Source organism: Danio aesculapii, chromosome 20 (assembly GCF_903798145.1).
Source record: "Danio aesculapii chromosome 20, fDanAes4.1, whole genome shotgun sequence".
In the NCBI taxonomy this organism is placed as follows: domain Eukaryota; kingdom Metazoa; phylum Chordata; class Actinopteri; order Cypriniformes; family Danionidae; genus Danio; species Danio aesculapii.
The window spans coordinates 48,764,415-48,791,941 of record NC_079454.1 but is presented as its reverse complement, the minus strand read 5'-3'; the positions used below and the strand labels follow the sequence as shown (position 1 = coordinate 48,791,941).

General features: G+C 36.8%; 1 protein-coding gene across 1 annotated transcript in view; it reads left to right on the top strand.

Moving 5' to 3' along the window:
- The window catches only part of LOC130247715 (protein eva-1 homolog C), a 144,977-nt gene that overhangs the window by 62,136 nt on the left and 55,314 nt on the right, over window positions 1-27,527 (top strand). The window contains 1 exon segment of the mRNA XM_056481144.1: window positions 16,390-16,533. Within this exon segment, the coding sequence (XP_056337119.1) occupies window positions 16,390-16,533 (144 nt within the window).

Here is a 27,527-nt window from a genome sequence, read left to right as displayed (position 1 = left end):
CACTAAGACGATCCAGGTAAATTGAATGATTCGTTCGCGAATCGGACATCAGTATTTCCCACGATGCTCAGCTCCGCGGCTGTCTTTTCAGTTGGAGATCCCACGGAGGTTGGCTTGGAGGCTCCGAGTTCAGTGGTAAGTTTTAGCCGTTTTTTTTTAAAGAAATGTTTGATAAAACGATAATAAATACTCTAACGTTATAATTACATTTAGCAAATAGTTAAAATATTTTTAAATGTTTGTGAGAAGTGTCGCACGGCGTCGAAGCTAACGTTAATTCATTTGAGCATGTTGTAAGGCCATTGGTTATTTTGCACGTGGACCCTAAACATCGAAAAGATTATTTAAATGGCTATGATTTCAGATTAATACAGTTTTAATCCTCTCGCGACGAAATATTTAACGTTATGGGTCTTAAATTAATTTGTGACTAGCACTGTATCACTGCGGGGTTTCCCGCCGTTGACTGCCCCTGAGGCAGCTGCATTTTGAAAATGCGCGTCCTTTAATGTTACACTATGGTCGCACTTAGTTTTAAACGGCGAATTTCAGCTTTTTTCCTTTTCTCTAACGATCCGTTCAACTGAATAACCCATATAAGTTAGTGATGTCCGGCGTTGTGATGAAATCTGTGACTCGTCGAAAACTGACCAGGGTGCGCTCTTCAGTAAAATTTTCACTCGGGAACGTGCTTGTCTCATGCACGTGACTGAACGCGCAGACATCTAAACCAAGCAAATGGCATCGAGCTGTGCTGTAACGGATATTTTAAATTCTGGGATTCAGAAAACGGGTTCATGGAAGAACTTTAATGTCGTGATATTTTGTTGTTGTCTGCAGGTAGACTGCTAAAACTAAACATGAGTCGAAAAAATCATATAGTTCATTACAAATGCTATACTGAGTTTAAATTACATGTGATACAGGTAGGATTAAGATAGAAGTGTTTTCCCTGTATAAACTTACTATGTTTAATAAATCGACTTATTTTGTGTCAGATTTATTTGTTTTCTAAAACATTGATGACCAGATATCTTTATACAGTTGGATTAATTAATTGAATGTCAATGGTCAATTAATTAGAATGTCATTAAAAAGACAAAAAATGTGACACTCAGTAATTAGCATTTGTAATGAACTTTTTTTTCAACTCAATCTCACAACTAAATGTTTTGTTTTAGCAGTCTACCTGCAGACAACAACAAAATATCACGACTACATTAAAGTTCTTCCATGAACCTGTTTTCTGAATCCCAGGATTTGAAACATTCTTTACAGCACCGCTCGACCCTATTTGCTTGATTTCTGTGTCTTTGCTTTCACAGTCACATGCATGAACATCATGCACTTTGCAGAGTGAAAATTTTAATAAACGTCACACCCGGGTCACAGTTTTCAACAAGTCACAGATTTCGGCACAACGCCGGTTTATCAATATGTGTTCTTTTGAATCACACTGTAAGCCTAATTAAACGGAAACTTATTTTATTCTTTAGCTACAATGCTCTTCAAAGTCATTTATGAAGGCAAAAAGAAGTTGATTAAGGTAGATGAAGTTGATTACAGCAGTCTAATAAAAGAAGGTAAGTTCTTAAATTATTTACTTCATTGTTTGTTTTGACTGTTGCAGCTGGTATAATGTCTTTTTTCAATTAATGTTATTTCTTTTAATGCGTCAAGTCAAAAAGAAATTTTCCATCGAGCATAAGGATCTGGTTTTGCAAGATGACACCGGTGTGGAGGTAGATGAAGATGTTTTCACTGACGTGCTGGAGGAGAGATCGCGTGATATACTTTGGAGAGTCATTGACCAAGATTCAGGCAAGTCTCTGTATGCAGGGCTTTCTGGTCCCATGCATTCAATGTTTAATAAACTACATCTGTTTGCCTTTTTTTTCCAACTTTATAACAGGGCTCGAAATTAACCTTTTAGCACCGGTGCTCCTAACTTTAAAAATTTAGGCGCATCAGCCAAAATTTAGTCGCACCCACCAATTATGAGCACCATTACTACAAGTTTTATACAAACATATTTATTGCATTTGAAATCAACACTAATCAAACTAACAAGCAAAAAAATGGAAAATATGTCTCAACGAAATCCCGTTATCACAAGAAAATAAATTTTTGTAACATAACTGAGTGACCAAAATCATACACGGAGCGCTCACCGGCCCTGCACGCACTGCTTGAATGAATCTGTTAATGGTATAACTGTGCTGTTCTCACAAGTGCTGTCTGATATTGCACTGATGCTTTTGACACATACTGTACCTTATTATATGCATACGTCATGTTAATAGCAATACTGGTCTTTTTAGGAGTAGCGATGTTAGTTTACTCAGTGTAAGCCCATTTGCGATGGTGTACGTGGTGTTAAATTTGACACATGCTGTCCGCCATGCAAGGGGCAGCTATCTGGCGATTTATATGAAGGATTAAACAGAAGCTTTCGTGCTAGATGTGGCGAACAGTTACCTGAAAACTCCATCCCACAGACTTTTCATAGCGAACTTGAAGCCAATGGAAGTCTTCTACTCTTGGAAAAGTGTAGATGGTGGATTAACATTCAGCACATGGTCACTAGTAAGATGTGTCATTATTTATAACTTTAGATGCCATGCTTTCTAAAACAAAATCTGTCAGTGTTATCTTCATTCTCATCTTCAGCGCTTTACAGTTTTTCGCGGTAGTAGCTCTCTCTGTCATCCGACGCCAGAAGGCAAGGCGCTGACTGAGTGATTGACAGCTGATATTAACCAATCATTCGCGTTCAGTGCTAGAGCAGTGGTGGGCCAATAAGAAGAGCGCGAAGGCGGGGCAAGCATTACGGACTTGGCTTTGTTTACTGCAGCAAGTTGACATGACAATTGTTTTAAAGCATTTCTGTGTGCTGCGTTACAAGTGCAGACAAAGAGCTTAGAGATGCATTCTGCATGAATGTCTCCCGAATCCGCGCATGTGGTGAACATTTTGCAGTAAAAACTGGTCGCACACAACAATTTTAAGCACTGGCAGAAATGCTCCCAAATATATTTTAAGGTCGCATAGATCAAATTTCGGGCGCATATGCGACCAAAATGGTCGCAATTTCGAGCCCTGTTATAATTATTTAAACTGGCCTCATATGTGGTGACAAGCTACAGTTCCATTAAAACGATATGTCAGATAACTTGTGCTTAAATTGTGAAATTGTTTTATCTAAAAATGTGTAAATGCTTAGTTATTCAATCATTCATGACTGAAATGTACTACTAAATTTAATATTTAAAAGTAAATCCTATTACTAAAATCAAATTAATGTATCTTTTTCAAATTAATCTTCTGGGCTTTTCCTACGTTGTAAAGCCTTATTTCATCAGTTTTGTAAGTGAACTGGCAAATGCACTTGTGACTGAGGTAGCGAAAAGCATCTTAAATACTGTTTTTGCTCTTTCTTGAGTCAAAAACAACTGATAGCCTACTATATTCGCAAGTTTGAAAGACCAATTCTATGTTTTACGTGATGCAAAGTTGTATGCTGAAAATCTCTGACATACCTTTTGGTTTTGTGATGTTAAACATTAAGTTTGGCTTAGGGCAAATCTAATTTTAAAATTGCTTGGCAAATCACTAGAATGCAGTACATATAACATGCTTTTAAATATTATTATTATTACTTTCAGAATGCACAGTCCTCGATTCTTGTAGCTTCCACTCAGACACACTAGTTCTCACCCCAAACCACCCTGAAACTGATGACCGTGCTGGGCCAAGCACGAAGAGACCTCGTTTTGATGAAGCTTTTGAGGCTAAGCAGGTAATTTTTAAATTTCATGATGTACTACTTCAAGTGTTTGGCAGTTTTTTCACATTTTTTTATTATGTGGACATTTCATTACTTTGTTTTTATTGTAGTTTGTCAGTGAAATTTTGAAAGAAAAGGCAGGTGGACTTGCCGTTTTGGCCGAATATAATGAACATGGAAGACTCACAGATTCAACCCGGCGACAGTTAGTCAACATCGTTGTTGCATACATAACTGAAAAAGAAGGGTAAGGTTCAATCTAAAAATCACAGATACAATTTTTGTAATCAAACTGTTTTAGTGTTTTAACTTATTTTTCTTGCTCTTATAGTCGTGTCCCTTCCAAAGAAACAAAAACACGCTGTGCCTTGGGAATTGTAACACTTTGCCCATCACTGAAGGATCCATACTCAAGAACTGGATATGTAAGAATTTAAAACTTTTCATTATTCTACTGTACCTTATAGAAACATATTTTAGATTTTGTGGAACCATGTCACATTTCTAGTTCCCCTAATTGAATTGAATTCAATTAATTTTGTTGTATTCTTCATCAATATTTTTTAGTCTAGTGTAGTGACATGATCAGATATTTAAAATGTTTGCATTTGATCTTATCAGCAGTCATTTTGTTTTTATTTAAGGAACATTTCTATGACCCCAAGAGCAATCAAGGATACATATCATGGCGTCTGAAAACAGTTTCACGCCGAAGCAAAAGCCAGAGCACAAGGAATGCCAGGTCAAGTGCAGCATCGGATGATGAAGGCAACGGAGGGCCAACAGCTAACAGAGCCAACTGGAACTATTTGGAAAAGCAGCTCGATGGCGACCAATGCAAAGAAGCCATATCATTTATGAATCATTGTGCTGACAAAGACCAGATTTTTGAGAAGATGAAATTAACATTCAAGCACAGACAGCAGCTTATTCATGATGCAGAAAAGTCCAGCACAGCTCTTTCGGTTTTTCCAAGATTTCTTGACACAAAGGGATTGGTAAGAGAAAGAGACAGATAATAGTATTTTGTTGAGATAAAATTAGGTAATATGCAAAAAACATGGTGTGAATTTTTGTTATGTTTGTAATTGTTTTACAGGTTCTTCAAGACTTTGACATCAAATTTGGAACTGAAACAGCTTCCAGACTACTAGAACAATGGGACACTTTAAAGCCAAAGATCATCGCAGAGGCGAAAACGCTTAATTCAAACTTGTACCTAAACAGCCTGCTTGCAGCTGGCACTGGACAGAACCTGGAATGTGAATGGCAAGGTATTAAATGGTTTGTTTTTTGTAAGTTTTTGGTTGTTGTATTTGTTGTTGATCTACATGCTCTCTTTGTTCTTGCTTGCAGGATGGGACAGTGACATGTCCTGTCTTTTACTACTGGCTTTCCTTTTGCCACCTTCAGCAGGTGGTAGAAACAATTCAACAAAGATCAGCATTAAGGAGGCAATGGATTATGTTGTGCAGTTTCACAAGGTTTGCATGGAAACATTAGTGAGCTGTTTTGTAGGTTACTTGTTTGTAAGAATCTGTTTTTCACCTGTTTCAGGCTTGTTGCAGTCTAACTGAATATCTTGAGAATACTGAAGGCCGGCAACCACATCTCCTTGCAGTTGGCTCTGCAAAGAATGCTATTCATGAGTTCTACATTGTTCTGGATGGAAAACTCCTACCATGTCAGGCAAAGTCATCCCTTTCTGCTTTTGACGAACTGTTTAAAGCGTATTTTGTTTTTAGTGTGTCATACCCTCACTGCTTAAATGCAATGTTTACATTTGTTCAGACAACAATCTACAAGATTGGCTGTGGCACAGTTCGTGAAACCCCAAGGGTAAAGGACCTACGAGCCAAACTTCTGAACTAGCTCTCTTGACTGACTGAAAATGTTCCGCTGTTTTGCTTGTAAAGCGGTACATTCAACAATTAATGACCTCATTCGTCATCTAAAACTTATTCATGCTTATTATCCTGGGAAAAAATTGAACTTGAAATGTGCACAGAACAATTGCAAGCATAGCTTCATGACTTATGCCGGATTTCGAAAACACTTGAGTAGTGTTCATAGACATGAATTTTTAGACCAAGCAGAGACTGAAAATCAGACTGAACATACTGAACCGTCACATTTAAATAATCGTAATGAACAGCAACCTGAGACACCACTCGGTGATAAAAGGAGGGTGACTGACACTCAAGAAATGTGTGCATCTATTGTTGCTAGATTGCAAAATAGTGGAGTAGCAACCAGTGTTGTAACTTCTGTAGTATCGGACATGGAGGAACTGGTCCATGAAATACATTCTGATATTAAAAGTAATGTAATGAATTTACTTCCAGCAAAGGATTTTGCAACAGCATCCCAGGTAGATGACTGTTTTAGTAGTCTGAATAATCCATTCACAAATCTAAACACAGAACACAAATGGAAAAAATATTTCAAAGACAAATGGGCTGTTGTCGATCCTACTGAGATAAAGCTAGGTGTACGATTTGACAGTAGATTGAATCGAGTGACAAGGACTTATGATCAAGTTCCTGTAACTGACAAGTTCATTTACATTCCCCTTTTAAACACATTGCAGTTTATATTTAGGAATTCAGATATATGTAAACATATGACAAGTCCAAGTGCGAGTACATCTGTCTATAAAGATTTTTGTGATGGGGATTATTTTAAAAACCACCCACTTTTCAGTAAACATAAAAATGCACTTCAGATACAGTTATACTATGATGATTTTGAATCTGCTAATCCGCTGGGCTCGAAGCAAGGCATTCATAAAATTGGAGTAATTTACTTTATTCTCAGGAACTTTCCACCCAAAATGAATTCAAGTTTAATGAACATACATTTATTGTCATTATTCTATGCACAGGATATTAAGAACTATGGATTTGATGCAATTTTGCGGCCCCTTGTTGAAGATTTAAAAGTCCTTGAAAGTTCTGGCATTCCAGTTCCTTTCTCCAAAGATCCGTTGTTTGGCACTATTGCACAGGTTACTGGCGACAACTTGGGAATGCACACAATTCTTGGTTTTATGGAATCTTTTAGTGCCCTTTACTTTTGTCGGTTCTGTTTAGTAGACAAAAAAACATCTCAGTCTGTTTTCAGTGAAGACGACACTAATATTACATTAAGAAACAAAGCGTTACACGAACAGCACTATGCAGATTTGGTAGCTGACCCTAGCATTACTTCATCTTTTGGGGTTAAGCGTACATGTCTATTTAATGACTTAAAATACTTTCATATTTGTGACAACTACTCCCCTGATATAATGCATGACATCCTCGAAGGTGTTGGTCAGTATGAAATGAAGTTACTTCTTGAATATCTTTCTGGCATTATACCAAGACAAGAAGTATGTAACAGAATCTATTCTTTCAATTATGGCTTTCTTGAAAGAAAAAACCGACCCACTAGATTAAATCTAGATCAGACAGCTAATTCTATAGGTCTAAATGCCATTCAGACATTCTGTTTAATACGGAACATTCCTCTGATATTTGGAGACCTCATTGAAGAGGAAAATAATTACTGGCGTTTATTACTATTGTTGTTACAGATCATCAACATAGTGTTTTCTCCTGTGATAACAGAAGGCATGACCTACTATCTGAAACATCTAATTTTAGAACATCATACTCTTTTTAAAGAGCTATATCCACAAAAGTCTTTGATTCCCAAGCATCATTTTATGCTACATTATCCACATTGTATACGCAAAATTGGTCCATTAGTACATGTATGGTCGATGCGTTGTGAAGCGAAACACAAGTTTTTTAAAAACAGCATAAAAAATTTTAAAAACCTCACCAAGTCTTTTGCTATAAAACACCAATATGCAATTGCGTATCATTGGGAAAGTTTACCTGTTAAAAATGTTGAATATGGACCTTTAAAAACTCTAGAACTTGATGATTTGCCATATCGTGACATTATTCTTAAAATGTATCCACATTTTTTGGACCGTGAGATCACAGTAACTTCATGGCTGAAATATTCAGGAACGGAATATCGTCATGATCTACTGGTGTTCAGTAAAATGGAGAAGGACTTGCCAATTTTCAGTAAAATATGTGAAATTATTCTCATAGAGGACCAAAACCTTTTGGTAACTAAAGACTTTGAAACGCTTGGATTTGTTGAGCATCTTCATGCATACCATGTAAGAGAACATAACATTTTTGGTTTGTCAAGAGTTGAGGATCTTCCTTTTTTCAGACCATTTGACTTACAGGCATCATATGGATTTGAAGAACCATATTTGTACATTGTTCCAGTGCATTGTTTTGTGCACGAAAATATTTAATTATCTTGCACTTATTTCTGATTGTTTAGCACATAAGCTGAAGGTATTTACAGATTTTATATTGAAGTCAGAATTGTGAGTTTTTAGCTTGTTCCTTTTTTGTGGCAGAAATGAGCTTAGTTGCTTCTATGGGCACTTTCATGTTTGCACTTTATGAAATGAGAGTTTGTTGTTTCAGGTAACCTCAGGTTTTTGAGTTTTCTACAAGTTACAAAACAATGAGTTATATGATATTTCTATGAGTTACAAAAAACGAGTTATATGATATTTCTATGACTTGCAAAACAAGGAGGTTTTTAAACAATTAATAGTCTTTTTTTATTGAGGTGTTAAATTTATTTTCTTGCACTTGTGGAAACACATTTTCTAAAGTTTGTTAAAAAAATTGAAATATGTCTTGTTGCATTTTTAAATGCAGATTTGAATGTATTGAAATTATTTTTAAAAAGTTTAATGAACATTTAATAAAAAATTTTCAACATATTTGATCACTGTTATCTGTCACACCCACCAATTGATATTATAGGAAATAAAGGTAATATATTAACACTTTGAAGGGTACCACGCCCTCCAGTTTGATGTAAGAATAAACTCTTACAGTGTTAAAATGAACACTGAGTAATGTACGAATTTAATATATTAACACTTTAAAGGGTAGCAAACACTCTAGTTTGATGTTAGAATAAACTCTTACAGTGTTAAAATGAACACTGAGTAATGTACAAATTTTATATATTAACACTTTGGAGGGTAACAACCACTCCGGTTTGATGTTAGAATAAACTCTTACAGTGTTAAAATGAACACTGAGTAATGTACAAATTTTATATATTAACACTTTGGAGGGTAACAACCACTCCGGTTTGATGTTAGAATAAACTCTTATGGTGTTAAAATAAACTCTTTGAGTAATGTACAAATTTTACACTTTAGAAAGTGTTATTTTAACTCCAAAATGGAGGGAGTCATATGTACACCCAAGGAGTGTTAAGTTAAACTCAAATTGAGTGAAATGTACACTGATTTTTTTGCTGTGTGTGTGTGTGTGTGTGTGTGTGTGTGTAGAAGAACATGCCATGTGTGTTTATATGAGTGTTTTGTAGATTCGTCCTCCTCTGCAGATCAGGAGACAAAAGACAAGCCCAAACCTGCACACACACTCTCTCTCTCTCTCTCTCTCTCTCTCTCTCTCTCTGCGTGTGCGCGCATGTGCGGATGTACGGGGTAGCTGGGAGGGCTGCGTGAGTGTTTGAGCGACTGGCGGCTTGTTTGAGTGAGTTTTCATTCATTTTCTCTTCTCTTTTTCTACAAGTGAGATTTAGTTTATAACATTTAATTATCTAGAGGTCGAGAACATGCCGGCAGATTCAGATGGGTTTGCTTCTTTAACAGCCCGACATGGTTGTAAATGTTTACCGGATGAATCAATCACCATTGAGGACTGTTTGACAGCTATAAGCGCAGAAATAGGCGCCAGGAATATATTATCGGCATCCAGAATGAACAAGGCAGTTGTTGTGTTTTTGAAGGAAGAGTCTATGGTTCATCACTTAGTTGAGGCCGGACTGTCTGTTGGCGATACTTTTTTACCCGTGTTACCACTGTCGAGCCCTTCAAAAAAAGTAACTCTCTCCAATGTGCCTCCATTCATCTCGAATGAATCACTCGAGCGGTTACTTAGCCGCTATGGCAAAATTGTGATGCCAATTAAAATGATCCCACTTGGGGTAAAAAACCCAGAATTAAAACACATTATGTCTTTTAGACGCCAAACTGCTATCATTTTAAATGCTGAATTCCAACACTTGGACGTCTCTGCAAAATTGACTCTGGCCGGTAAAGATTACACAATTTTTATCAGCACTGAGTCAATGAAATGCTTCTCTTGTGGGGTTTACGGTCATACAAAATTGAGATGTACAAATAATAAGATGACAAACCAAAATATAAATGTGAATGAGACTGAGCCGACCGCAATCGCGGAGCAAGTTGGCACGGAAAATGAAAATCAGAATGACAATAACGACACTGACCAACGGGCTGATTCAGATTCATTGTTAAAAGACGATGAAAATCTGAAAGTGGATGCAGCGAATGAGACTGCAGGAGAGTGTTCGGTGAACACTGATGTATGCACTGAAGTGCGCAGCGCGGCGAGCGGTGGAACCGCTGCTGCTGGAAACAGTGATGAACCGGAGCACCCCGCAGAGCTGAACGGGCTCGGGGGAGACGGGAAGCCTCGCGACTCGCGAGAGACTGATGGCCTGGTACTGGCTGAAGCTGATCAACTGTCCGAGAGTGGTGAGGCTCAGTCCATTGACATTAATTATGATAGTGAAGAATCATATGTGATGGATCTTGTTAATGACAATATAAAAGAAAGTCGTGTTGAAAAAAGACGCAATTCGCAAATAAAACCATCTTATTACACGGTACAAGAACTTAACAGTTTTCTTGATGAAACCTTTAATCAACGAAGGCCAAAAATAGAGAAGTATTTCCCAGATTTACAACTGTTTGTGGAATCCTGTGCTGTAGCAATGAGAAAAGCATCATTGGATGAACTTGATAAACTTAAAAGATTCCGATTAAGGAAACATGTCACTACTGTTAAAAAAATGATTGATAATTTGGATTGAGAAAAAACAAACAGGACTAATGTGTAAGATTATATATTTTATTATTTGCATTCTTTTTGCCATGGCAACCTTAAACATTGCGACTTTTAATGTTAACGGTTGTCGGAGCACCAAAAAGAGAGTTGCTTTATTTGATTATCTGCGGCTCAAAAAGGCTGATGTTATTTTCTTGCAAGAAACGCATACAGACCATCAAAATCAGGCACAGTGGCATAGTGGGTGGAAGGGAAATGTTTTACTAAGCCATGGCACAAACCTTAGTGCTGGTGTAGCATTTCTTTTTTCCCCACATGTCAGTATGCAGTCAAATGCAATAGAAATAATACCTGGTCGTATATTGAGGGCTGATATTGTTATAGGAGATGCCTATTTCTCTTTTATTAATGTTTATGCACCAACTGTTGGTCATGACCGTGTTTCTTTCTTTAAAATACTTTCTGATGCCATATTACAGTGTCCTCGGGGTAATATGATTGTAATTGGAGGGGATTTTAATTGCACTATTGATTCACATCTGGACAGGAATCACAATGAACCTCATAATTCTTCTGCTGAGTGTTTAAAAAAAATAATTAATGAACATAAGTTAGTTGATGTGTGGAGGGAAGCTTTTCCTGGAGTCAGACAGTACACATGGTTAAAAAATAATTCAAATAATTTGTCAGGGGCAAGGCTTGATCGGTTTTATGTTGAAAAGGGCACTAGAGGTAGGTTTTTTAATTGCTCGATTGCACCATCTTTCCTGTCTGATCATCACTATGTATCAGTTGTTGTATCAGTCTCTCTTTCTAAGTCTTTTAAATCACATTGGCGTTTTAATAATAGATTATTGCAGGACTGCACTTTTATTCACTCTTTCAATCTTTTCTGGAAAGCTTGGAGAGAGGAGAGAAGTCATTTTCAGTCACTGAGTCAATGGTGGGATGTTGGAAAAACACAAATTAAGTCTTTTTGTCAGCAGTACACTGCCCATAATGCTGGAATGCTCAAAACAAGAATGAGGTCCCTCGAACAAGCTATACTTGGGCAAAGCAGTGACTGTACCAACAACTCAACTTTTACTGACTCTGTTGCAAATGATAAACTTCTTTTAAAGAATCTGTTGGAAGAAAAAGGAAAAGATGCCTTTCTGAGGACCAGGTTTGCACAACTGAATGATATGGATGCTCCCACATCTTTCTTTTTTGGACTTGAAAAGAAACCAAGGGAACAGAAAAGTCTTCATCAGCTGAAAATTCCAGGAGGGGGAGTGATAACTGATCAACAGGAGATTCAATCTTATGCCCTTTCATTTTATGAGGATTTATACTGTTCAGAGTTATGTGACGACACAGCAGTCAACTCACTGTTAAAGGAGGTATCAAAATTATCAGAAGAAGAACAAAATGACTTGGATAAGCCTTTGACTTTTGGAGAGCTTTCGCAAGCTGTCCAAGAAATGTGTTCGGGGAAGTCACCTGGTCTGGATGGACTTACAGCGGAATTTTTTAAGGCGTTCTGGGAACTATTGGGTCAGGACATGTATGAAGTCTTTCTTGAATGCATTCATCAAGGCACCCTTCCTCTGAGCAGTAGAAGGGCTATTCTGACTTTGATCCCTAAAAAAGGAGACCTTGGATGTTTAAAGAACTGGCGGCCAGTATCACTAATATGTGTTGATTTTAAAATATTATCTAAATCTCTGACCAATAGACTTAAGCAATATATGGCCTCAGTTATTCACATGGACCAAACTTTTTGTGTTCCGAAAAGGACAATTTTTGATAATGTCTTTTTGATAAGAGATATGATTACTGTGGCCAAAATGCACAACATGGACATTGGGTTTCTTTCTTTGGATCAAGAAAAAGCTTTTGACAGAGTTGATCACCAGTATTTATTTAAAACGCTAGAAGCTTTTGGTTTTGGCCCTTATTTTGTGTCTCTCGTTAAGATGTTAAACAATAGAATTTTTAGCATGCTGAAGATAAATGGTTCATTAACCAGGCCTTTTCCTGTAACTAGAGGAATAAGGCAAGGATGTCCTCTTTCTGGTCTTTTATATGCAATTTCTATTGAACCTTTACTAATATCACTCAGGAGGCAACTGAGCGGTTTTAATATTCCTAATAACCCTTCAGTCAAACTTACAGCTTATGCTGACGATGTAACAGTAGTTATAAAAGATTCAAAAGATGTTTCGATTTTAACTTCTTCTTTAAACACGTATCAGCAAGCATCATCAGCACGTATTAATTGGGAGAAATGTACATCCTTATTGTTGGGTGACTGGCAGGATGCAGGACCACCTAGTTTACCTCAGCAATGTAGCTGGGCCAAAGATGGGTTCAGAATCCTTGGAATATATTTTGGGACAAACGAATATACAGATAAGAACTGGCAAGGGTTAGCAGACAAGGTAATTTTAAGAATTTTTAAGTGGCGATGGATTCTTCCACACCTCTCCTTTAGGGGGAGATGTTTGGTCGTTAATAATTTAACAGCTTCTATGCTATGGCACAAATTTACTGTTTTAGATCCGCCAAAAGAATTACTTTCTGGAGTACAAAAGGCATTTGTTAATTTTTTTTGGGATGGCTACCATTGGCTTCCTCCAGGTGTACTTTATCTACCTGTGGCAGAAGGTGGTCAAGGGCTAATACACCTAGAGTCCAAGGTTTTGGCAATGAGGCTACAGTCACTACAAAAGCTTTTGTACAATTCTGAACCTGCGCCTTGGGTTGTATTTGGATCATATATACTGCAGAAAATTGGTGGATTTGGTATAGAAAAACAGTTGTTTTTAATGCAGAAGAATCTCCTGGAAAAAGTGCAATCATTGCCTTTTAGGTTTTATTTGGGATTGATCAAGTTTTGGAGTTGTTTTAAAATTTTGAGACATGAAGATGACCATTATGGTGTTTTAGAACCTCTTTTTTTCAATCCACTTTTTCAGTTAGACAATGTGCCATCTTCTTTAATTACTAAATGTCTGACTGCTGGCTTAACAAAAGTCATCGATCTGATTGATTTAAATGATGGCCAATGGAAACCAGCACATGTAATTGCCAGTCAAACTGGGATAAATTCATTAAGAATCGTAGAAGGTCTAATGAAGAATATTAGGGCAGCTTTTCCACAGAGTTTTACTGATTTTATTAATAATGTTCTACGGTGTGGTTTTATCCATAGGTCTTTTCCTGTACTTAAAGTTGTTTTTAAAGATTGGGAATCTGATGAGAATAACCAGATAAAATTGCTGAAAGGGTATGGTGCATTGGATTTTAATTGCATTGGGAAAAAGGTGTTATACCATATGTGTGTGAAAATTTCACAATTGGGTCAGTTGTTACAAAGACCGGACACTAAATGGAGGTCTTGGCTTTCTGTTTCCACTGATATCCATCCATCTTGGAGGTTATTTTATAAGCCTCCTACCTCCAAAAGATGTGGAGACATTCAGTGGAGAATACTACATTGTATTATAGCCTCAAATTCTTTTGTGTCCAAGATTAATGAGACTGTTCAACCAGTATGTCCTTTTTGTAACCTTCTCGACAATGTCTTTCATATGTTCTGTGAATGTGTCAGACTTAAACCATTGCTTGAACTATTAGAGAACATGATTGTAAGATTAGGCTTTATTTTTTCTAATAGTCTATTCATTTTTGGTTGCAGATACAAGAAGTCTTGTCAGCAAAAATGCACACTTATCAATTTCTTAATTGGACAAGCTAAACTTGTGATTTTAAAATCTCATCAATGTAAAAATTCTGGTGAAAATGTAAACATAATTACTCTGTTTAAATCTCTAGTGGAGTCGCGAGTGGTGATTGAATATACATATTACAAACATGTCAATAATATTCTGTATTTTGAATGGAAATGGGGTATTGGAGGGGTTTTGGTGACTGTGTGTGATTCAGGAAAATTGGTGTTTAATTGGTAAATGTTCGTTTTTCTTAAAAACTAAAAAAAAAAAAAAAAAAAAAAAAGTAATATTTTATAACTTTTTGGATGATGTATTCAAAGAATTTTAATGTTCATTAAAGGTGTTGTGAAAAGTCAAGTCTCTCTCACACACACACACACACACACACACACACACACACACACACTCTCTTTCTACCCTCTTCCTCTGTCTCTATCACATACACAAACTACATGCACAACACATACTGCACAGAAACACGCACACACAGTATATACACACTCACACACATGTACACATACATACATGCATACATACATACATACATACACTTTCTCTCCCCACTCCCTCCCTCACACACACACACACTCATACTCAAACACATATACACATAAATACATACTCTCTCTCTATCACACACACACACACACACACACACACACACGCACACACGCAAACAAACAAACACACACACATTTTTCCCCACTCCCTCCCTCACACACACACATACACACACTCACACTCACTTACACACAAACTCTCTTCCTCTATTTCTATCACATACACAAACTACACATAATACACAATGCACAGACACACACACACACAGTATACAGTATACACACTCACACTCACACACATGTATACATACAGTACATACACTCTATCTTACACACACACACTCTCTTTCTACCCTCTTCCTCTGTCTCTATCACATACACAAACTACATGCACAACACATACTGCTCAGACACATGCACACACAGTATATACACACTCACACACATGTACACATACATACATACATACATACATACATACATACACACACTTTCTCTCCCCACCCTCTCCCTCACACACACACGCACGCACACACACACACACACACACACACACACACACACGCACTCTCTTTCTTACTCACTCAAACACACACGGATAGAGAGCATATATACAAACTCACACATGCATACACACACACACACACACACACACACACACACGCGCGCGCGCACTCTCTTTCTTACTCACTCAAACACACACGCATAGAGAGCATACAGTATATACAAACTCACACATGTATACACACTCACACACATGTATACATACAGTACATACACTCTACCTTATACACACACACTTTCTCTCCCCACCCTCTCCCTCAACATCAACAGCCTGAGGTATCAAGACATTTGTGCTGCACATTACATTACAAACCACAGGAGAGGGCAAATTCTTCAGCAGGATAGCGCTCCTCATACTTCAGCCTCCACATCAAAGCTCCTGAAAGCAAAGAAGGTCAAAGTGCTCCAGGATTGGCCAGCCCAGTCACCAGACATGAATATTATTGAGCATGTCTGGGCTAAGATGGAGGAGGAGGCATTGAAGATGAATCCAAAAGATCTTGATGAACTCTGGGAGTCCTGCAGGAACGCTTTCTTTGTCATTCCAGATGACTTTATTAATAAGTGATTTGAGTCATTGCAGAGATGTATGGATGCAGTCCTCCAAGCTCATGATGGAGTCAGACACAATATTCATTCTGTTTCCACTGCACCATGACTTTATATTCTATACTGGACATTATTTCTGTTCAGTGACAAGACTTTTGTCTAAGCAAAGTCAGACCTTACTGTCCTAATGAAATCATTAATAATCAAGACATGATCATATTTTATTTTGGTCAAATAAGTGTAATCTAGAGGCCTTTGCCCTTCTGTGTTTTCAGACTGCTCGTCAGATGTGGCTCTGCAGGTGATGACATCACGTTGCCAGGGGAAACGCTCCTGTGTGGTTCGCGCCTCCACTCAGGAGTTTGGAGATCCCTGTTATCGCGGCACCCGCAAATACCTCAGCGTCATACACACCTGTGGTGAGTTACGCACATCAACACACTTCAGCATCATACACATCTCCTGTACTGTATGTAGAGTCACACATCAACACACCTCATTATTTCTTTTCAGAATAGCAGAATACACTGAAAGGTCTGTTTACTTAGGATAATACAGCATAATACACTTTGGCGGCGCAGTAGGTAGCACTGTCGCCTCACAGCAAGAAGGTTGCTGGTTTAAGCCTTGGCTGGGTCAGTTGGCATTTCTTTGTGGAGTTTGCATGTTCTCCCTGTGTTTGCGTGGGTTTCCTCCGAGTGCTCCGGTTTCCCTCACAGTCCAAACACAAGTGCTATAGGTGAATTTGGTAAGCTAAATTGTCCGTTGTGTATGTGTGTGAATGGGAGTGTATAGGTGTTTCCCAGTGATAGGTTGCAGCTGGAAGGGCATCTGCTGTGTAAAACGTGCTGGATAAGTTGTCGGTTCATTCCGCTGTGGCGACCTCAGATTAATTAAGAGACGAAGCGGAAGGAAAATGAATAATACACTCTTCTAGGCCTATAGTATGGTTCTAAAACACATTATATTGTAATATGTACTGTAAATTACTATAGTATTCTCTTGATGTGGATTGTCATGCAACAAATACATAATGTCTGCTCTGTGTTCCCTCAAAATGATTTTATTATGATGTACAAGTGAATCGCACAGGGATTTTGTGAACACTAGAGGGCAGTAAACACTTCAGACTATTCATAAGTTTGACATTACCGGAGATTTGTGTGTGTGTTTGTGCTTGTGTGCATGCATGTGTTAAATATTGCCACAGTCGTCACATTATGTTTAATGTCAGACTTTTAGGCTTTGTCAGATGATCTCTGACCCTGAACAATAATCTTAATGTCAGACATCTTGTTTTCTGTCCGACTATAATCTGCTTTCTGTCAGTGCAAACACACACACACACACAAACGCACACACACACACACTTACACACACACACACACACGTTTAATTTTGGGGTGAACTATACCTTTAAATTTGCTCATTATTTACTCACGATCAAGTGGTTCTTCACCAGACGTTTTCAGCCTTTTTCACTTCAGGGCCCACTTCTTTCTCTGATCAATTATTAAAGGCCCTCCTGTCTGACATTTTCTCTAAACGGTTTGTATGAAATTCTTATTTAAAACCTTTATTTATTAGCACACACACACACACATGTTTGTTTTTGTGAAAAGTGGGTACATTACATAGTTTTCCATTCATCTTATACTGTCCAAACCGTATATTGTATTGCCCTCACCCCACCCTACCCCTAAACCCAACCATCACAGGAGACAGTGTGCAGCTTTACTCTCTGATTAAACTCATCCTGTGGGATTTATAAGCTTTTTGAGAAATGAGGACGTCACCAATGTCCTCATATTTCACCTTCTTTTTGTAATTCCCGTGTCAAACCTATGTCATTATACAGATTTGTGTCCTGATATGTCACAAAAACACGTACACACACACACACACACACACACACACACACACACACACACACACACACACACACATATATATATATGGATTAGTTGTTATTTCTGTGTGGAGTTTGCATGTTCTCCCCGTGTTGGTGTGGGTTTCCTCCGGGTGCTCCGGTTTCCCCCACAGTCCAAACACATGCACTATAGGTAAATTGAATAAGCTAAATTGTCCGTAGTGTATGTGTGTGAATGAGTGTGTATGGATGTTTCCCAGAGATGGGTTGCAGCTGGAAGGGCATCCGCTGCGTAAAACATAGGCTGGATAAGTTGCCGGTTCAATCCGCTGTGGTGACCCCAGATTAATAAAGGGACTGAGCCGAAAAGAAAATGAATGAATGAATATATAAATATATATATATAATTTTTTTATTAGCATCAATTTAGAAAAAATATATAGTTATTTAGAACACTAAAACTATATAATATATATTATATATTAAAACAAATGTTATTAAAAATAAATGCATTAAAAATACAGCTTTATATCTATGTAAAAGAAAACATACACAGATTTCCATATCTACTATTTTAAAATTACAGACAAGTGTAAAATACAGTAAAACCTAGACACCTTATATCTGTAAACGCATCGATCTGATGGCGGTTGAGTTTGCAGCTGGATATTATTGTGAGATCGCTGACAGGGTCAGTAAACATCTCCGCTAGAGCGTGTCTGAAGCTCATATGCAAGTTTGTTTTACATTCTATGACAGAAACACCATTGAGCCTCGCTAGATCGTCCTGTATGGGCGCACCTCCGTTATAAAACGCTCACAGGACATTAATTCGGACAATTATGCTGATATATAAAATAGTTCACTCAAAAATACACAAAGAGAGACTTTCACTTTTACTTCATGCATAGTTTGTAAATGAGCAGACTTATGTTTACTAGTTGCGGACGCGATCATGAGGCTGCTTTTGCGCCGAGTTTCAAGTAACAGAACAGGAGAAAGCACATTACTTCGATCATTATAATATAGCATATTAATAAAGAAATCCAAAAATTATAGTATAATATTGAGAGTCTCACCGGTTGAGAATCCCTGTTCTACACCTTTATGAGTTTCTTTCATCTCTTGAACACTAAAGAAGATATTTTGAAGCATGCTGAAAACCTGTAACCATTGACCTCCATAGTAGGAAATACAAATACTGTGGACGTCAATGATTACTGGTTTTCAGCATTCAAAATATCTCTTTTTATGTTCAACAGAAGATGAAACTCGTAAAGGCTGATGGTATTTTCAGTTTTGGGTGAACTATCCCTTTAAGAGTCCTGTTTCTCTGCTTTTATTGTTGCAGTCATGGTTGTGGTGTTTTTGGAAAGTGTGTGTGTGGTTTGCTGGTGTTTGTTTAAAAGGGCAGGTTTTCTGGTCAGCGTTTGTGTGGTTTGATAAGGAGAATAAAGCCTGTATGTTCACCTGTGGGTGATTCTCAACATTGAATAAAGATATTCAGCACATATAGTTTTTCATTGGTTAGTGATGCTGTGATAAAAACAAACTAGTTTCTCAGCTTTCTGTGTGTGTGTGTGTGTGTGTGTGTGTTTCCTTCAGATCAGATGAATGTATCGTTTTAGGTTGTTTTAGATGATTGGCTGTTGGTCAAGCATGGCTGAAACTTTCCTTGTACTCAGTCTTTTTCCTGTCTCTAAAACTTTGAAAAAACAACAGGCTTTCCTTGAGCATCGAAGCTAAGAAACACATGCATGTTTTTGTTTTGTTTGTTTGCTCTTCATTCATTCATTCATTTAGAAATATGTATTTATAATTTATATATATGTATAAAATGTGTGTGTGTGTGTGTGTATATATATATATATATATATATATATATATATATATATATATATATATATATATATATATATATATGTATGTATGTATGTATGTGTGTATATATATACGTGTTCTGGCTCTCGAATCAGATTCACTGATAGCTGTGCAATATCCTGCAATATCAGAACTCATGCAGCCTCTTTACTCTTGTGTATTACTCCACCCACACAAGCAGCAAGCAAAGGACTACAGTTTGACAAATATTGCTGTTGTTGGACAACATAATGTACTTTGAGGCTTTCTTAGTCGAGAATGTAGTTTAGATTGCAACTATGCAGTTTATTTATAAGGATAGTGCCTATTTTAAATATTTATAATCTGAGAGACAGTCGGCATCCATCAGCCTGTGAGCAGAGCAAAGATGGTTGACGTTGTCCATCCACAAGATGGTGACAGAGACTGCATAATAAGCACTTAGAAGATAAAAACTGCATAATTTTAAACTACGGCTGATCAAACGTGACTTTCTGAGTCGATCTCTGTTTTTTATGTTGCAGTGCTGTCTTTATTCCATAGGAATTGTAATGTCTCGAGTGTGAGATGGGACTCAGATATCAGGAATGTGTGTATTTTGTGTCGGCCACTCTTTGTATAAGCCAGAGTTACTTTTTGGTTGGCCATCTGTTTGTTTCTAATGAGTCTCCAGTTTTCGTTACTGCAGACTAGTTCCGTTAAATGAAAAAAAGAAGAAATGCCCGCATGTGTTTACGATAAGAAAAAATGCTGATCTGGTAGTCTTTGCGCTGCTTTGGCTATTTCAGGGTTAATTATTATGATCTCCCGATTGCAACAGAGAAATACTGGGAAATCTCGGTTGACTGATGGCATTTTATGCCGTTCAGCCTTATATTCTTAAAATGCCTGCAAAACCACCTGTTTTTTCATCACTTTAGACATTACGCTAGAGAATCATTCAAACACTAGCTCTAAAGTGACGTTTGTGAATTAGTAACGGTTTCTGCTGTTCTGACGTCAGCTGCAGATGTGAATGAACGGCGGAAGAAAGTAGGTCCTCATACAAAAGGGTTTTTAGACCCTACCTGTTTGATTTTCTTTTTTATATACATGATTATGCTGTCGAACTCTTGTATAAACGCAATATCACACTCGTAGCAGTGCGATATGGCTGTATATTGTCACTGGTTTGACACAAAGGCACTCGGCCTCCCACCAGATATACAGCCATATTGCACTGCTACTCGTGTGATATTGCTCATATATATATATATATATATATATATATATATATATATATATATATATATATATATATATATATATATATATATATATGCAATATCACACGATTTAAGCATTGGAAACAAAATACTTTTCAACATTAAATATTTTTACCTATTTACAATGACATTTTTCTTCTGGAAGATGTCACATTTCTTTTAGTTTAACTGAAATGAAAATATACGTATTTATTTTTTAGGGTCAATATTATTAGCCCCTTTAAGAAATATAGTTTTTTGATTGGCTACAGAACAAACCACTTGTCCAATGACTTGCCTAATTAACCTTGTTAAGTCTTTAAACGCGTCTTTAAGCTGAATACTAGTAGCTGTGTTTCATTTCATCTTAAGGATGCGTTCGAAGGGCGCTGTGTCATCGCGGCACGATGGAGGCTGTCTCGTTTTAACAAAATTCGAAGGCTCCTTCAAATGCAGCCTCCAAATGCGCCCTTTTTTTCCTAGCTAATAATTGACACAACCGGTGGATCCGTCACTGCCACGAACAACCACGAACAAGATTCATTGCACACTGATAACAGCAGGATGTTTTTAAAAGAAAACTCAGGATTAAATGTATGAATTAGGTTTATTTCACTTGCATATCTAAACACATGCTAAAAAAGAAAAAGGCTATGACGTGTCTTACTAAAAAGTGAATTTATAGACGGTTTACATTTTTATGTGCACATGTGCATCCAAGGAAATATATTTCCAGCTTCTGTAAACCTTGCTTTGCCTTCAGATGGCTTAAAATAAGTTTTAAGTCATTACATTTTTTATTATCGCTTATTAACGCTGTAGGTGCTGTAGGTGAGATCAGCTCATTTCAAAACGCTCGGTTCAGCTTTCTTGGACTTCCAGGGACTTTATTTTCTGTTTGCTCTTGAAAACACTATTGGTTGGGTTTAGGTAAGGGTTTAGATTAGTGGTTCGCTAAGTGCTCAGACAAGTATCACCTTCTTGTTGATGTGTACTAATGCGTACTTATTCTCTGAATCTATTTTGGTTTAGTACACTATGTTTAGTTGACTTTACTTATAGGCCATCTATTTTACCCCTTTTTCAAGATTTAAGATAAGTTTTTTGTGTCTCCAGAATGTGCTCAAAACACCCATCAGATTATTTATTATAGCTTTCAGAGGTTTGTAATTTTCAGCTCTGAGCGTCTTGGAGCTGTTTTTGTTGCCTGTGCCTTTAATGCAAATGAGCTAGTTCTCCTCACCCACCATTCCAAGCCGATCTCACGTAACGTTTGTGAGTAATACTACAGTAAGAACTTCCCCAATAGTTATTTGATGTATTTGTTGTGAAGTTAATAAAAGCCTTTCTGCAACGATGATTAACACACAATGTTGTTACAAAGTTCGCGCACACACACAGACATTTAACTTGCACTGTTTTTGCATGGTAAATATGACAGGATACATATTAATATCCACTTCTGTTTGTATATCCGGTATGTTAATGTACAAAATATACCTGATTTATCGTCCACAAACCAGGATTGAAGCGTTATCTTTCATAATTGTGCTGACATGCGGCTGTGGTGATAAAGTAAAGACGGTGAAATCGCTGTAATTCATTACAAACTGTTTTAAAAACATTTTAAACTCATTCTTGATCACATTTCATCATCAAATGTGATCAAGAATGAGTTGAAAACTTTTTAAAAACCTTTTATTGATGATCACAGAGACCTGAACAGAGCTTTTAATCCCAGTTGCTTTGTGCACGTCCTGTCTTGTTGATATGATTATACGCGTTACTATGGAGACATGGTAATATGCGGCTGTCAATCAATTCAGTGGGCAGGGAAACCGCACTCCTACGTCAAGTTGTGGTGGGCCTCAAAATGGGAGAGATTTGGATCCTATGTTAATGTCAGGAATAAAAAAAAAGAGACTTATTGTGGTTTCTATCACTCCAATATGACTGTGGACACACTATACCTACACACAGTTCTGTCCAAACAGCTTCCAAAAGATGATTTTCATCACAGGTGCCCTTTAAAATAAGTGAGTAAACCCATTGCTTTCAAAAGAAAGTGATTAGTTGACTTAAAGTGAGTAAGCCCATTGCCTTAACATTTTAAAAGTTATTCGCATGATTATAAAAATTAAGTTAAATCAACTTAACAGTTCCAAGTTACAATGGGTTCACTCACTTTTTAAGTGAAATGAACATTGAAGTAAAATTAATATTATAACTCATTTCTAATAATGATTTCTTTTATCTTTGCCATGATGACAGCACATAATATTATACTTGATATTTTTCAAGATGCTAGTGTTCAGCTCTAAGTGACATTTAAAGGCTTAACTAGGTTCATTAGGCAAGGTTTGTTTTTTAGACAATTGAAAAAAAAAATAGTTTAAAGGGGCTAATAATTTTGACCTTAAAATGGTTTGTAAAAAAATTAAAACTGCTTTTATTCTAGCCGAAATAAAACAAATAGGACTTTCTCCAGAAGAAAAAATATTATCAGACATACTGTGAAAAATTCCTCGCTGTTAAACATCATTTGGGAAATATTTTAAAAAAGAAAAATAAACATGAGGGTGAATAATTCTGACGTCAACTGTACCTGTTTACTTAATTATTTTACAGATAGAGAGTTTGAGAGAAAGAGAGAGAGAGAGAGAGAGAGAGAGAGAGAGTGGAGGTGTTTTGTCCAACATACCATTGTCCTTATAAGGCAGTGAATCTGATTGGCTACAACACACAAACACATGAAGCCATCTCTGTTCGCACATGCTCAGTTCGCTTCATTTGCTATGTTTTGATGCTTTGGGAGTTTCAGGGATTGCAGTGATTTATGTAGCGTTTAAAGCAGTGTGGAGTGTTGCATGCTGGGATATGAGCTGTGTTAAGGCGCATGTTGGGGCATGTGAAGTGCAGGTCATTCTGTGGGTCAGCAGAGGTGTGGTTGAGGTTAGAGGTCAAATACATAGCTGCAGATGGCCAATCAGAGTCCGCCGTGCTTCAGTCCATGTCACACACAGGAGTATTGCGAGCACTCAGGTTTGCTCTCATGTAGCGCTTTTTTGGCCTCCTGATGTTATTCTTGGGCATGAGTTTCTCATGATGCTATTTTACACTAGCAATTTAAAGGCAATATTATGCAAAAGTCACTTTTATAAGGGGTTTAAACACAGTTGTGTGGCAACAGTCTGTGAATATAATCAGGTTCTAATGGTAAAAATGTATTCATTTTATTTGTTATAATCACACTTGATAAAAACAGTCTGCAGAAACACTTTGATTGACATTCTCCCTTTGTACGTGTCATCAAAGAGGGAAAGCCCCACCCACTAGTGACCATCTCTCTCTTATTAGCATAGAACATCAGTCTTGTTTTTGAATCTGCCACTATCCTGACACATAGGCATTTGTAGCTCCGCCCTCTTTTGAAAGGAGCACAATCTCATTTGAATTTAAAGCGACAGTCATCAAAATGGCACAATTAGGATCAAAGCCTATAAGGGTCAGTTTCAGAGAGTTATAAAACATTATTTGTGGAGTATTTGAGCTGAAACTTCACATACACTCTCTCTAGGGGCATCAGAGACTTTTACATCTTGTAAAAAAGCACAGTAATAGGTCTCCTTTAAGTCCTCCTGAAATCGACAGGAAAATTGTTTTGGGAGGGTGTTTGTATTTTCTAGTGTGCTCCAAAACAAAGACAAAATTCACATTTAGAAGATTTACACATTTAAAGTCTCTCAATTTTGTCAGTAAGGATCAATGACTTTTATGACATCACCGTGCAATTTCAGCTTCTCATCAGATCTCCTGGCCAATCAAATGCTTTTAGTATCTAATATGTCCCACCCCCAGAATTTTTTTTATGTATATATATATATATATATATAAATGTATGTATGTGTATATGTTTATATTTGTATATGTGTATATATATATATATATATATATATATATATATATATATATATATATATATATATATATATATATATATATATATATATATATATATATATATATATATATATATATATATATATAATATTTATAATATTATAATGTTATAATAATATTTATTTTTATATAAATGACTAAAATATAAATAAATTACAGTAAGAAAAAATAAATAAATTAACAGAAAATAAATATTTTAAAAAATCAATTGCACTAGCACATACACGTAAGCATATTTTTTTGTTTTAATAATTAAGTATTTTTAATATTGTAAATGTATATTAGCTAATGCATTTTAAATTATAGTTACAAAGCAACATTTCAAGTTTTCTACTGAAATATTTAACACTGTTTAAATAAACTTTATTTTAATTTAAGAATAAAAAAGGTTTAATTGTGGTATGAATGTTAAAACTGAAAAAGACTCAAATCTGTTTGTTTTGCACACAAACTAAGGTATTCTGGAAAATATTGTATCACATTTACAATACTAGAAAGATACAGAAATATAAAATACAAAAATGTACACTTTCTCAGTGTCAGAACATATTAAAAATAGTGCATGAGTCATATGAATTACTTTTAAGCTGATTCTAAAGTGCATAGCACGCTCTTTAATTGGATGAAATTTTATTGGATAAAGTATATACAGTTGATGCCAAAATGATTCGCCCTAATCTTTTTCAAATATTTCCCAAATGATGTTTAATGGAGCAAGGAAATTTTCACAGTATTTCCTATAATATTCATTCTTCTAGAAAAAGTGTTATTTGTTTTATTTTGGCTAGAATAAAAGAAGTTCTTAACTTTTTAAGCTCAATATTATTAGCCCACTTAAGCAATATTTATTTTTGATAGTCTACAGAACAAACCACTGTAATACAATAACTTGCCTAATTACCCTAACCTGCCTAAATAACCTAGTTAAGCCTTTAAATGTCACTTTAAGCTGAATACTAGTATCCTGATAAATATCTAGCTAAATATTATTTACTGTCATCATGACAAAGATAAAATAAATCAGTTATTAGAAATGAGTTATTAAACTATTATGTTTAGAAATGTGCTGACCAAATCTTCTCTCTGTTAAACAGAACTTGGGGAAAATATACAGGAGGGCTAATAATTCAGGGGGCTAATAATTCTGACTTCAACTGTAAGTGCTAACTTCATTAACTCTAATTATAATAGAGTTTTATATTTTAAGTCGTATAAGTTGAAATAACCCCCAGTAACACTCCAGGGATTTTTTGCAAAGAGTATTTCAATGACTGCCCCAATAAAGGGTTAAACCAGGGGTGCTCAAGCCTGTTCCTGTAGATTGATCATTTAATTGATGGTGACGCGGTGGTGCAGTAGGTAGTGCTGTCGCCTCACAGCAAGAAGGTCGCTGGTTCAAGCCTCAGGGGTCAGTTGGCATTTTTGTGTGGAGTTTGCACGTTCTCCCCGCATTTGCGTGGGTTTCCTCTGGGTGCTCCGGTTGGATGGGTGTGTATGAATGTTTCCCCCATGGGTTGCGGCTGGAAGGGCATCCGCTAAAACATATGCTGGATAAGTTGGCGGTTCATTCCACTGTGGCGACCCAAGATTAATAAAGGGACTAAGCCGAAAAGAAAATGATTAAATGAATGAATTTAGTTGATAATTAAATCTCCAGGAACATGGTTGAGCACCCCTGGGTTAAACCTTTAAAGCCTAAATTTTCACTATTTATCATAAAAGCAGAGCTACTGTTTACCAACACAACACACTTCCCTTTTTATGTTGTAGAATTGAAACAACAGGGTGAATAAATAATGACTGAGTTTTCATTTTTGGGTGCGCTGTCCCTTTAAATTTTAAATGTGGCTTTGTTTTCCCTTCCTGTGATGACGTTGTCTGACTTCAGTGAGGCCAAAGTAAAGAAACACACACAAAAGTGAGAGACAAATCAAAGATCCAAAGCCTCAAACTCCACTCAATGAATCTCTAATGTCACTTCCTGTTCCTTTCTGTCTGACTTTGCCACACACACACACACACACACACAAATACACACACACTAAGACTCAAAAATACACGCCCCTCCAGTGTGTATGTATGTGTGTGTGTGTGTATGTCCATGTTCGCTGCGCCACTCAGTTCTCTTCTCTCCTGCTGAAAGAGAGCGTGTGTGTGTGAACCAGGTCTAAAAGCAGAAAGTCACATGAGGCTCTTGTGGATCTGCTGTGTGTGTGTGTGTTGAATGAGCTTGGCTTTACATCTCCAGTGTCTGAAAACACACGTGTGCGCAGGTAGACGCTCAGCGCGGGATAAAACAGCAGGAATAGGGTGTTCAGCATGAGCTTGTAAGTGCGTTTACATTTCATAACTCGAGTGTTTGAGTGATTGATGAGGGGTTTTCCTCGTGAGTGGAAGAGTTTGGATTTTATTAAAGCCTTTATGTAATAAATGGAGCATCACTAGTACTGTTACTCACAGAAGTTGAGCATTTAATCAC